Below are 12,776 nucleotides of genomic sequence, written 5' to 3' on the forward strand. Positions count from 1 at the left end.
ATTTTTCTTTGCAGTCATTTCTTCTTGGAGATGTAGGCTGGTCCTGGGAATTGATTGATGGGCTAGGAGGGGGCTGCGGATAGGGGGAAGGGTGGGCTGGATCTCACTGCTAACCCTTATTGAACAGGCTGTCACAAAGAAACTGCTTATTCCCCTGTGACCATTCTTTCATAAATGCCAGTTTATTCTAATGTTAAACATTCAGATGCTCTGGGTCCTTCCGTGATTTGACAGATTGAAGGGCTGACTTACTGGGATCTCCTTGTTTTCTGTTGCCAAAGGAAACCTCACAGGGCTCAGAGGTTTAATTCATTGCCAACTGGTGTTTGGATGAGTTTTTTGGGGGCTGAGTTGTGATTGCCATGTATCCCTTTGGCCCCAAGTCCCGATCTGCTGCACTTTGAGAACTCCCAGGTGCAGGAGCAGGCAGCTCTCTGGAAACGTGTTCCCTGCCCCCAGTAGTTGGATCCCTTTCAAAATGCGAGGACCCCTCCTACTCTCAGTCCCCAGAATCGATACAAATCTGGGTCAGGGGAGGGGGCGCTTCCCAAATGCATCTGTCCTGCTCCAGACACAGCCTTAGTGTCGTTTTGCTCTCCGGATTGTGGCTCTGCCGGGCTCTAACCCGACCCTTTGCCCTCCTTCTCTCCCCGTCTCCTTCCTGCCCAGCTTCAGATCTTTAGGGTCCACCAAACTATGGAACTTGATTTTGGACACTTTGACGAAAGAGACAAGGCGTCCAGAAACATGCGAGGCACACGGATGAACGGCTTGCCCAGCCCCACTCACAGCGCTCACTGTAGCTTCTACAGAACCCGGACCTTACAGGCGCTCAGTAACGAGAAGAAAGCCAAGAAGGTGCGTTTCTATCGCAACGGGGACCGCTACTTCAAGGGGATTGTATACGCCGTGTCCTCCGACCGCTTCCGAAGTTTTGATGCCCTCCTGGCGGACCTGACCCGCTCCCTGTCCGACAACATCAACCTGCCCCAGGGCGTGCGCTACATTTACACCATCGATGGCTCGCGGAAGATCGGCAGCATGGACGAGCTGGAGGAAGGTAACGAGCATCCTGTGCTGCAGGGAGGGGTGGCAGCCACTGGGGCTGCCCGGGAGGGCACCTTTCCCCGGCTCTGGGGGTGCTGAGCCCCGCTGTGCCCGGCCGGGATGGTGGCGGTGCGGGTGCCACCCCCGCCGTGTCCCCAGCGCCGTGCAGATGTGCGGCCGGAGGGGTGTGTCCGCCTCCTGGCCGTGTCCGTGTGTTCGGCTCCTGGCCGTGTGTCCGCCTCCTGGCCGTGTCCGTGTGTCCGCCTCCTGGCCGTGTGTCCGGCTCCTGGCTGTGTGTCCGGCTCGTGGCCGTGTCCGTGTGTCCGGCTCGTGGCCGTGTCCGTGCCTCGAGGGCTGCCTCAGGGTGTCCCCAGGGCTGTCCGGGCTGGGGTGAGCCCGGATGGGGTTCCCCGTGGGGTGGTGGGGATGACTGGAAAGGGAAGAGGGGCTGAGGTATTCCTGGAGGGCGAGATGGGGGTGGGGAGGGTTTGTGTGCCCTGTGTAGGGTTTTTGGGGTATGGCACACACCGTGTGTGTGCACAGGGGTGTGGGATGGGGTGGGGAGGGTTTGTGCGCCCTGTGTAGGGTTTTTGGGGTATGGCACACACGATGTGTGTGCACAGGGGGTGTGGTCAGGGTCGGGCGGGCACCTGGGGTCTGGAGAGGGGTGTTGGGGTGCGAGGGGTGTTTGGAGGGCGCGGGGGTCTCAGTGTTTGTGGAGCGTGTGCAGGGGTGTGTTGGGAGTTCACACTGCCTGATTAGAGAGGGGATTTAATGAGCGAGGCTTGTGAATAGAGAAGGGCGTTTTGGACAGGTTGCGCTTGGTGAAATTTGGGGTTTATGCGCGAGGAGGGTTCATTACAGGGAGCTGTGGGGGTTTCTTTGCGCAGGGGTTTGAGCTCAGGAGCTGTGGAGGTGGGCTGGGCTGTCTGTAAGGGGGTCTGTAAGGAGGTCTCTCAGAGACGTGCGCGCACAGGACACGGGGGTTCATGCCCTGACACCAGCGCGGTCCGTGCGGGGCTGAGTGCGGGAGCCTCGCTGGCTTGGGCAGCGGTAGCTGCGGTGGCTCCGGGCAGTGTGAGGAGCATCCCGGGGGTGCTCAGGGCAGGACCGAGCCTGTCCCCATGTCCCGAGGGGGTGTGGCTGAGCCTGCTCCTCTGTGTGTCACTGCGGGGTGAGGGATGAGCCAAAAATCAATGCTGCTCGGAAGGGGTGCCCTGGGGGAAGGTTTGCTCCCGCGGAGCCCAGCTGCCAGCCGTGCCCGAGCCTGGGGTGCTGCCCTGCTTTCCCGGCAGGCTCGGGACCGCCCTGGGATGGGATTGCAGGGATGGATGGCCAGTGCTGCCTCCCTGCCCGAGGCAGGACCGCGGGGCAGCTCTGCCGTGGCCAGAGTGGGATGGAAGCAGGGCACCCGCGGGCACGCTGCTTTCTCCTCCCCGAGCGATTCATTCTTTGTTCGGACCTGGAATATCCTGCTGCAGGAGGGGAGGTGCCTTCCCTTTTCCTTGGTGTTTTTCTCCAAGCAGACGTTCTGGCCAGTTTGGGAACTCCCAAAAATCCACGAGGCTTTTGCCTTTAGCGAAAGACAATGGATGGGAGTGCGGGAGGCACGACTGCAGGGACAGCCTCGGCTGCGAGTCATTGTGTGACCTTGACTAAAGCAGCTCTCCCTACAATTCCTTCTCTGTCAGGCAGGATGCTCATCTCCCCAAAATACATTGCAGGGACAAGGACGTGGAATAAATCTTGGTTTCCATAGAGGAGTTTTCCTGGGAAGAAATTGCTGCCTTTCAGAGCTGTGATGCTTCCTGGTGGAGTTATTCTCAGCCCATTTACAGCTGTCAAATGGAGGTGTGGCCTCCCTTAATTTTAGAGATTCTGCCATGTTTCATTCTGGTCTCTTAATATGGCCACAGCCTTTCTCTAATGGCAGCTCTTAGTCCTGCTTGCCCTAGGTTTTAAGCAAATCTTCAGAAATAACTTCAGCAGAAAATACAGTTCTTTATTCTCTTTTTACACTCTCCCTCCTCTTAGAGTGTTCCTGCTTTTTGTCAGTGAAGTTAAGAAAGCTTTAGTTGTTGCATCTCCTTCAAATGGGTTTTGCTGCAGGTAAGGAGGTACCTAGTTCATGAAAATAGATTTTTCTGGTTGAAGTACAGACAGGAGATGCTGGCATTTGGGTTCTGGCTTTGTTCTGCCAAAATGGCATCTGGAAACAGCACTGAAGAAGAGGCATGAAAACCAGAATGGGATTGTCTGTGTGGCTGTGTCCTCAGCAGAGCCTCATCTAGGAAAATAAAACCTGAGCAGAGTGAAGACAAAGGAATCCATTTCTGACCATACCAGAGTAGGTCTGCATGCTGCTATTGATCCCATATTTCTAGGGGTGACCTACACTTCTGTTGTAGAAAAGCAATTTACAACACTGTGGTTATAACCAGCCCTTGTGGTGAACTCTGCCCTCAGCTTGGGTGTTTGCATAGCTGGGTACAGAATACCTGTGTACCAAAATACAAAATACCTGCATGAAACCCAGAATTTGGGAGTAATTCTGCTGTGACACACAAGAACAGTGCACGCACAACCAGGGCATCTCTTATAAAGTGGATTTCTGCTTGGAGACTGAGGGTAACCAAACCAGTGCTTGCTGCTATAATGGGGCTAATTTATCATTGTAATTTCCAATAAACAAGTACAATCTAGGGAAAGTGATCAAAGAGGCTCATCTCAGTGGTTTGATGGCAAAAACTTGTGAATTACTGACAATATTTCACATCATGTTCTAAGCTTGATTATTTCTGATTGAAAAATGTCCTTACCTAGTGTACCCTGAGTGCAGTTCTGGAGGGTAGAGAACGATATTGTACAGCAGCAATATCTAGAGACAGACATTTCAGGTGAACAAAAACCATGTGGTGTGCAGCTAATTAACTAGGGCTTGGAATCACCCTTTTGTTCTCCAGACCCAGAGTTCTTCCCTGGCTCTCAAGGGTACTCCCATAATGAGAACAAGCGAAGTTTTTAATGCTCTTTCTTTTTTTCACATTCCTTCCATCTGTTGGGCTGAGCCTCTTGGTCCTTTCCTGTACTGCCCCCTAAGATCTCCCATTTTGGAAGCCCTCAGAGCTCTGTCACACAGGTGCCTTTTGCTGCCAGCTGAGTTCTCCCTCGCTGGTCACAGGCTGCTTTTCCCATTCTTTTCCAGGGAGCTGTCTCATCTCCCAATGACCTTCTCTCAAAATCTTCCCACCTGATCATTTTTCCTTCCCCTTTTCAGTCCTAGCAGCCACTTTCCATCACTGTAGTCATTGTCTCAATCCTGACTTCCTATTTTCAGCATTCAGCTTTAATATAAATAATAAGCTCTAATAAATAATAATAATAATAAATTAAATATAATAATAATAATAATCTTTAATATAACTAAATAATGCACCTGCTGATGTTGCTTAGGACTGTATTCCTCCTTAATCTCTGTGCTGGGCAGGATCCTGTTCCAGCTCATCCTTCCACTCATGTCCCACTGCCTTGGCTGGGTCAGGAGTGGATGTTGGCCCAAGGTGCTGCTATTTATCATGGCAGATGAATTTTTTGGAAAAGAGCACCAGGTGGGCTTTATTCCCCTTCATATAGAATTGGTTCCAGTGACCAGGGCTTTGGGAAGTTGATTTATGTAGCTGCATTTACTGCAGTGAGTCACTTGTAACTGATAATTCTGTGCCTTGTGCTGTGATCAAACTTGCATATGAAAGATGCTAAAATAATCATGTGCAATCCTTTCCAGCCTGTCTCACGATGATCATAGAGCAGCTTGCATTTCATCCAAGTTTCAGCTGAAATTTAGTTTCTCTGGTATCTGGACATGGTGGTTTGCTTCATGTTGAGCCTCTTCTTGAAGACTTGATGTGATGAGAAGTTGTCCCACCTCAGCTCTGATTATTTTTTGTCCTTGAATGGAGGGCTGGGTAGAGGTGGAAGCTGATGTTGTGCATTGACTTCAGCAGCAAAGATGGCTTAAGAAATGCTGCTCTTGGCCACTTGTTCCAGTCCCCATTGTCCCATAAATGAATTCTTTGTGGGACAAAAGGGTTTTTTCAGCCCTCTCCACAATTTTGCTGCTTTCCCATATTCAGCTTCTTGACATAATGAAATGGACAGTGAGGCACAGCCTGGGAGGGAAGGGAAGGCACATCCCAGGGTGGATTTCATGCCCTGTCCTGGGCTGCTTGTTTGAAATTTGCCCTTGTTTCAAATCAAACTCTAGAAAAAGCTGAGTAGGATTTATTTTGCTCAGTGTGGTTTTATTGCAAATGTTCTTGGGCTGTGCGAGATATTCCAGAAAGTGATTCCAAGCTTTTTGTATCCTGTCATGCCCTTGGGAATATTTTCCATAATCTCGTCCAGGAGTATTTAAAGTAATCATAGAAGGGGCTCCACCCTGGAACTGTGCAGAGTCTGGTGTGTGCTGGGACTGAGGGGTTTGTAGGAAACATCCTGGAATCTCCACCCAATGTGTGTGTTCCAGTTTGTCTGGAAAAGTGAAGTTCCTGTAGTTTCATACTGAAACCTTGGTAACCCGTGGAATTGTTTTCTGTGGGTGTTTGTTGGCCTGATAGCTCAGCTAATTACACCCTACATGACAAAATTTGTCCATGGGGCTCTGTTTTATTTGCTTGCTCACCCTCGCTAGGTGCAGCCAGGACTGGTGTGGTCCCAAAATTCTTTAGGGGCATCGTGTGGCTCTGAAGGTGATTTCTAACCAAGCATTTCTTCCACTTCTCCAGCAGAACAAGAGGTGCTTCTGTTCATGGAGGAGCCAAGGGAAGGGAGCTCTTCCAAGGTTCATTTTGCTATGCTGGAGTAGGTCTTTTTAACTGGAGTAGGTCCTTTTAACTCATGAAGCAGCAGCAAGTTCATGCATTTGAAACTCAAGGCCTCCTCCAACACCATGTGGAATGAACTCTGCAAGGTGTTAAGTCCACTTAATTCCTGCTGCAGCCCTGGTAAATTCCATGAAACACAAAAGCTGAGCACAGTAGCACATTCTCAACTTTGCAACTGCAGACCTAACAGCCAGAATAATTGACTGCTGCCCACAGAGACTGTTCCTGGAATAAATGTTAACACTTAGACATCCAAAATGGCCTCAATCCAGCTTTCCTGATTTTTCTCAAAAGACTTCTGCCCGCAGTTCATTACCCTTGGAAAGTTGCTGGTGCATGCTGAGGAAGGATAACTTTTCCTGAAAGCACAGCCTGTCATTTTTGGTATTGTCACAGGGAGCTGCTGTAAGAGGGTTGGAGGATTAGCACTCATCTGGAGCTTAGGGTTTTTCTAAGGAACCTTCTCCAAGGCAAACCTTATCTTTGCTGAGATCATCCCTTCTTTAGGAGCTGAATAATCTCCTTGTGCTCCCATCAAATCCGTAGCACTGGGATGTGTCATGCACTTGAAGCTGGAGTCATTCTGTGTGATGCAAGCCTGGCTTCAAATGGCAAATATGATGGTCATGGCAGCAGCTCTGAGGTCTGCAGGCAGCCCAGCCACTGCTGAGGGCAAGCAGGAGCAAGGAGGAAATGCCTTTGCTGGTTTGGTGGCACAATAAGAATTGTGACACGTCTGGAGCACCCTGGCATGGTGACACCCCTCATCCCCCTGTGGGCTCTGGCTCTGCTGTGTAAAAAGGGCATTGTGCTCTGAGCTGGCCCTGCACTGAACCAACACTGTCCTTGGCACCACGGTGGTTTTGTCAGGATGATGCTCCCCAGCCCCAGTGCACGAGTGTGTCTCTTTGGGGCTCCCTTTTTGGGGTTTCTTTGGAATTCATGACCTGGCTGTCCATTGTACCTTCTCATGGCTTGCAGGGGGATTTCTGCACAGCTGCTTGCTGGCTCGAGACATGCTCCTGAAAGTATTTGTGCACAGATTTTTGTGCTTAGGGCTGGGGAGCAATGTTCTTCTTGGAGCTGTTTCTTTTGCTCGTGACAAGATCTCACATCCTCTTCCCATCCCTTCTGTTATGCTGAGCACATCTTCTGCTATCACGCTGTGTCTGTCAGTCATAGTTCTGTGGCTGGCACAGTTGTACACCTTGACTTCTCATTATAGGCTTAGCACAGACAGATGTGGCACAGAAACCCACAGAGAACCCACTCCTCCCTCCATGGCAGCTCTATTCCTTGTAAGATTTCTCTTCTTTATCATCTCCTGGCCACATTGTGCAGTTAACAGCCGCAAAGTTCACAGGTCTTCAGCCCATGCTTGCTCAATCCTGCTACCACCATGGTAAGGTTTGGGTAAAACTCCACTGTGGGAGGTGAAATGCACTGTGGAAAGTGTGTTCCTGGCTGGCAAATGCATGTGCCTCAGTGAGGAGCTTGAATGATGATTTTGCTGCTATTTGAGGGTCACAAACTGAGTTAGGGAAGACATTAGTTGAAGTGGTTTTTAAATAAATTTAAAGCTTCAGGTCACATCTTTAGGTCAGGGAGGAAGGAAAGAAAAGCTCCTCTTCCCTGGAGCTGTGCTGCTGTGACTGCAGAAATGATGCTGAGAAGAGCTGCTGCTCTGAACTGCTCTTCTGGAGTGTCTCTCCAAGGAAATTTCTCACCACTTTTAGAATCGAGTACAGCACGGATTTTATTTGCTGGAGTTTGAGTTAAATGAGACAAAGGGAGAAAGGGCAGATTCCATTTTCCCCTTGTGAGTGTGAGCACAGCTCGAGAGGCCAGTGTGTGGATCTGCACAGCTGCCCAAGATCACACTTGTGGAACAAAGCCCGTAAGAGTTCTGCCTTCATGCCACTGTTGCCTTTGGTGTACAGAGGTGTAAATCCACAAACAGCTGTGCTGTGCAGTGAGCAGCTCAAAAGGACTCAGCTGGAACTGAGGGTAATGGTGCTGTACCAGACAGATCAATAATCTCTTCAGCTTGCTTTAAAATAATACAACTTGTTAATAGAAAATATGCTCCAGCACCTCAGGTGTCTACAGAACACAGTGCAAATGTGTACCTTCTTTCACTGTGAAAATAATGTAGATGAAGGTCAAATGCAGATGAAAGTCAAGCCTTGCCACACTTCAGTGGCTGCTAGTTTATTTCTGTTTTTCAGGTGGGGAAGCAGAGGTGGATGTGAGGTCAGGAGCTGGCACAGGGAAGCTGGGGCGACAGCAGCATTCAAATCACTTAGTGCTGCATTTAAACAGAGAAATCCCTTTTCTCAGAGGATAATGCACAGTTCTGCTGAGCACACTTAGGAGGGCTCTGCTGCCCGGGGATTATGGGCTTGGGAGGGCTCAGGTTCTTAGGATGGTTAATTCCTGGGAGCATTCCAGACTCCTTGCTGCCCTTCTCTGAGTCCTGAAACTGGAGAGAAGCCTGGGCCTGCTCTGCACCAGGTGTTACTTGGCTGAAGCAGATGAATAAACCACAACTTATCACTTATTAATCAGAAAGATCTGAAGTATTCAAAGCTTCTGGAAAATGATATCCCCAGAGGGAATTTTGTATAATGCGTGGTACTCTGGAGGGTATATTTGAGTTTTTATTGAGTCAGATTCACAAAATGTTGGGGATTAAGGAGCTCCAGCTATGGGCAGAGCTGCATGGTTGGTTTATTGAGGGGTGTTGCTGTCAGCAAATAGAGATTTTTGCTGTTTGGTCAGGCCAAAAGAACCTGCTGGTGGGATTGTTCTTAGTTTGGGATACACCGGCTGACAAAATGCCCAACTGAGTGTCCATCACAAACCTTGTCAGCTCTCTCCTGTATTTGTATTCCATCTTTAGAAGGGGAAACAGAATATCTGCTTCCTGTTGATCAAGGATTTTGGTAAATTTTATACAACTGATGGAGAACAGCTGCATCTCTTGGTGATGCAAACACCACAATTGGGCATTATGGTGGCAAACTGGGTACAAAGGTGGGGTTAAAATAAGGGAGAATCCTACATCTTTTCTATGGCTGCTTGTGACAACACACCCTGGTCAGTAATAGGGACAGAAATACACAGTAATAGGGACAGAAATACACCCTGGTCAGTAATAGGGACAGAAATACACTGTTAAAATCTGTTTGTTGTGTGTCTGTTGTGGTCTCACCATGGGTTCTGGTGCCTCCATCAGAAGTGCAGTTTAGTCAGCAGAAGGAGCTCCAGTATGAACTTTATCCTGGGCATGTTACATGCCTGGGCCATATGAAAATCAGTGGGATGTTTAGAAATCCATATTTTGCCAACTGGATGACAAATTCTGTCCTAGAGACCCCTGGGGGGGGGAAGCTAGACTTGGCTGTGGGATAAGCTTTTCAAAGATGTCTGAGCCTTGGCGTTTGCAGTCAGGGACAGACAAGGAAATGCAGCCAATCTGTTTTTGTAATGAAGGAGTTTCTTAGTTTCTTTTTTATTTTTTTTCTTAATTGTCTTTCAAAATAGTTAAATCTGTATTTTGATTTCAAATGTACTGTAGTACATAAAAAAAACCTTAATTCTGTAAGATCAGACAAAGAAAACACCAGAAGAGACTCTAAAATCCTACAGGTCATGCCTTCAGTTCCTATTAAAATTTTATCTAATGGCGAGACGAAAGCTTCTTCCTCCTGCAGTGAGTGACTTTTTTTCAGTGCAGCCTGAGTCATTTCAGACCAGACAGCTACATTCCCTTAGGGATACTGGTTTACAGTCTCATTCTAGTAATAACTCTCCCAGCATCCATCAGATTTGCAGGCCCAAAAGAAGCTCCTACAAATCCTTTAAGGTGCTTTTAAAACCTTGGATAGATAGGATCTTGTAAATTACAGACAAAGCCTGAAACTAATTTTGGGTGGGATAGGGAAGAGCTTTTTGGGAATTATTAAAAGGACCCTGTAACTCTTCTCTGCCGTGTCTAAATTTGGATTTAATGTATTTTTGGTTGGTATCAGACGTGTAAATCAAGGAGTGGTATTTGGTGCAGTGTTTAATTTCAGCTGCCACTAGGTCTGTTCCCTAATAAACCACTGATGCTCCAACAGTGCATATTTGTTATGCCTGCTAGATTTATCAAGGCTACTTTTAGTGGAGACTGTTCAGGACAAGATTTTGATTATTTTTCAGGCATGATGCAGAAGGCACTTTGTGGATCAGTGTTGATGTCCTCTTGGCAGGGAATGGCACACTGAAGTAGCACCTAGGTCTGTAAAGATAAAGGGAAAACTGGCAAATTTATAAAATAATTGAGGTGGTCAGATGAATTTCGTGTTCTGAAGCTCTTGGAAAGCTTGGCTGCATCTTCAAGTACCTAAATACCTTTATAACTCAACCTCTCTTAACCCCTGATTCATTATATGTATTTGCTGATGGCTGACATGCTTACTTTGTGGAAATATCAGCAATATTTAAAATAACCGTAAATATAGCATTAAAACAAGGCAGAATGTTTTAAGAACAAGCTGTCGTGGGAGTGCTAATGGAAACAATTATCCATGGTTTGCATGATTCACGGGGAAGAGCACAGAGCTGGTGCTTATGCAGAATCTCCTTTCTTCCTCAAGGGGAGAGTTACGTCTGCTCGTCCGACAACTTCTTCAAGAAGGTGGAGTACACCAAGAACGTCAACCCCAACTGGTCTGTCAACGTGAAGACCTCTGCCAACCAGAAAGCACCTCAGTCCCTGGCCAGCAGCAACAGTGCCCAGGCCAAGGAGAACAAGGATTTCGTGCGCCCCAAGCTGGTGACCATCATCCGCAGCGGGGTCAAGCCGCGCAAGGCCGTGCGCGTGCTCCTCAACAAGAAGACCGCCCACTCCTTTGAGCAGGTCCTCACTGACATCACTGAAGCTATCAAACTGGAGACAGGGGTGGTCAAAAAGCTGTACACCTTGGATGGGAAGCAGGTAGGAGGTTTTACAGATGTTACGTCTCTTTCTTCCTCTCGTTGTGCGGCTTTGCTGACTCAGAGCAATTCTTGAAGCCTAAAATTAAGCTGAGATGATTGCTGCCATCTGTTCCCTTAGAAGTATGGCTTCTCATGCCAGTGGTTAGGTTACTAAATTTTCCCTGATATTAATACCAAGTAAAGGATGTAGCCGTGGGTCTGGGTGGAACAGATGCTCGCCCTGCACGCCGGTGCGCGGTGCGTGTCTTCTGGGGCAGCTAAATAAATAACAGGGGGACTTGGGCTCACAGCCACCAGCTGATCTGGATCTGGACTCACTGGAAGAACTGTCCAGCTTTGGCTGCACTCAGTGAAAATGTGTTGCTTGACTTTCCTTGCCCTCTGGTGAAGGCTTGCTAAGATAAAGCGATTGATCCGAGCATGCTCTTCTGGCCAGCTCCAGAGTGAGCAGGGAAAGTATGGAACTGGAGAGCGTTTCCTTGACTAAATGCACGAGGGGGTAACGTGCAGAAAGAGGCAGAAATATTTACCAGGTCATCAAAATGTGCTTCATGTCTGCATGTTGCTGGAACTGAAGGAAACATCTGTCTCTTGTTAGCAGCTACACAGCAACGAGCCATTTCGTATTGCTGTATCTATGAAAAGCCTTAAAGGAATGTGGGGGATCATTTTTAGAGCTGGGAAGAGCTAGATTCTTCAAGGACGATTCTGAGCTTGATTTAACATTTCTGTTTATTGTAATTGAGGAATGGTGTTATTTTTGTCACTATTTTTCCTGCTCCAGATTCTGGAGTGAGGCAGCACACCTCTTGTGTGGGTTTGGATGCTGGCTATTCTTGGGATTGAAGGTTTTGCATTAAATTCTCCTGTCTCTGGAGAAAATTATTCAAGGACTGGCTCTGCCCAAGGAAATGCAGATTTTACAAATAAAAATGTTCATCCCAAATGCAGGCTCCTACAATGTCCTGCACAGTCCAGGAGTGTAGTGTAGTTCCTGGGAGAGCAGCATGTCACTCTGACCTGATAGTCTGGTGTCCCTGCCCATGGCAGGGATTGGAGCTAATAATCTTTAAGGTCCCTTCCAACCCAAACCATTCTGTGATTCTTGCTTTGTCCCATCCTGTGTCCTGCACATTAGTTACTGTCTGGTTCCAGCTTCAGATGCACAAAAAATCCCATCTGTCTGCCAAAGCTTTCCTTTGCACTTGTCTCAACACAGCACTTTTCCTTCCTCAGATGCACAGTTTGAACATGAGAGGGTGCCTGTCCATAGACACAGTAACCTGCTGGAAATGGGCAGTGATACCAGGACAGGTGCACTGGAAGCCTTGGGAGAGACCAGGGAAAGAGGAAGGAGATTCTCAAATGACCTGTGCTCCCTGAGGTGATCACACCTGGGCACAGGCCATGCCCTTTGGGTCACAGCAGCTTTGCAGAGGGCTCCATAGCTGGATCTGGCCTGAGAGCATCTCCCTGCTCATGCTGACACAGAGTCCTGCTGTTCTCCCAGCTGGGAAGGAGAATCTTAATCTGAACCTGTGAGTGGCCTCAGTTCTTTGAGAGCTGCTGGCTGTTTGGGGGTGAGATGTTGCTTTGGATGGTGCAGAAATAGGGATGCTCCATGAGCTTCCATCAGACTGCTCTCTTCTCCCCTTTTAGCTGTTTACGGCAGCAAGTGGTGATTCCCTTCCACCCCTGGCTGGAGACAAGACAGGATCAGCCCTGATACAATATTTCACTTGTTTCTCTGGCTTTTCAATTCACCATTTTATGAAATCAGATATTTGATTGCATGTTGGAGATGTTGCTGGGAGCTTCAGTGTGTGCAAATGTACACCCAGTAATGCAGTTATTGAAAAC

The 12,776-nt window shown here is 48.3% G+C and overlaps 1 protein-coding gene across 2 annotated transcripts in view; it reads left to right on the plus strand.

The window, feature by feature from the left end:
* Positions 1–693: 693 nt before the first annotated feature.
* Positions 694–12,776, plus strand: part of DCX (doublecortin) — a 65,531-nt gene continuing 53,448 nt past the window's right edge. Inside the window, exons 1-2 of one of the 2 annotated variants that reach the window (XM_041424360.1) lie at positions 694–1,060; positions 10,574–10,914. In XM_041424360.1, the coding sequence (XP_041280294.1) occupies positions 697–1,060; positions 10,574–10,914 (705 nt within the window). In that variant the 5' untranslated portion in view covers positions 694–696. The remainder of the gene's footprint in view (positions 1,061–10,573; positions 10,915–12,776) is intronic. The other variant, XM_041424359.1, reaches the window with a different exon arrangement.

Source organism: Onychostruthus taczanowskii, unplaced genomic scaffold (assembly GCF_017590055.1).
Source record: "Onychostruthus taczanowskii isolate IOZ18803 unplaced genomic scaffold, ASM1759005v1 scaffold81, whole genome shotgun sequence".
Lineage (NCBI taxonomy): Eukaryota > Metazoa > Chordata > Aves > Passeriformes > Passeridae > Onychostruthus > Onychostruthus taczanowskii.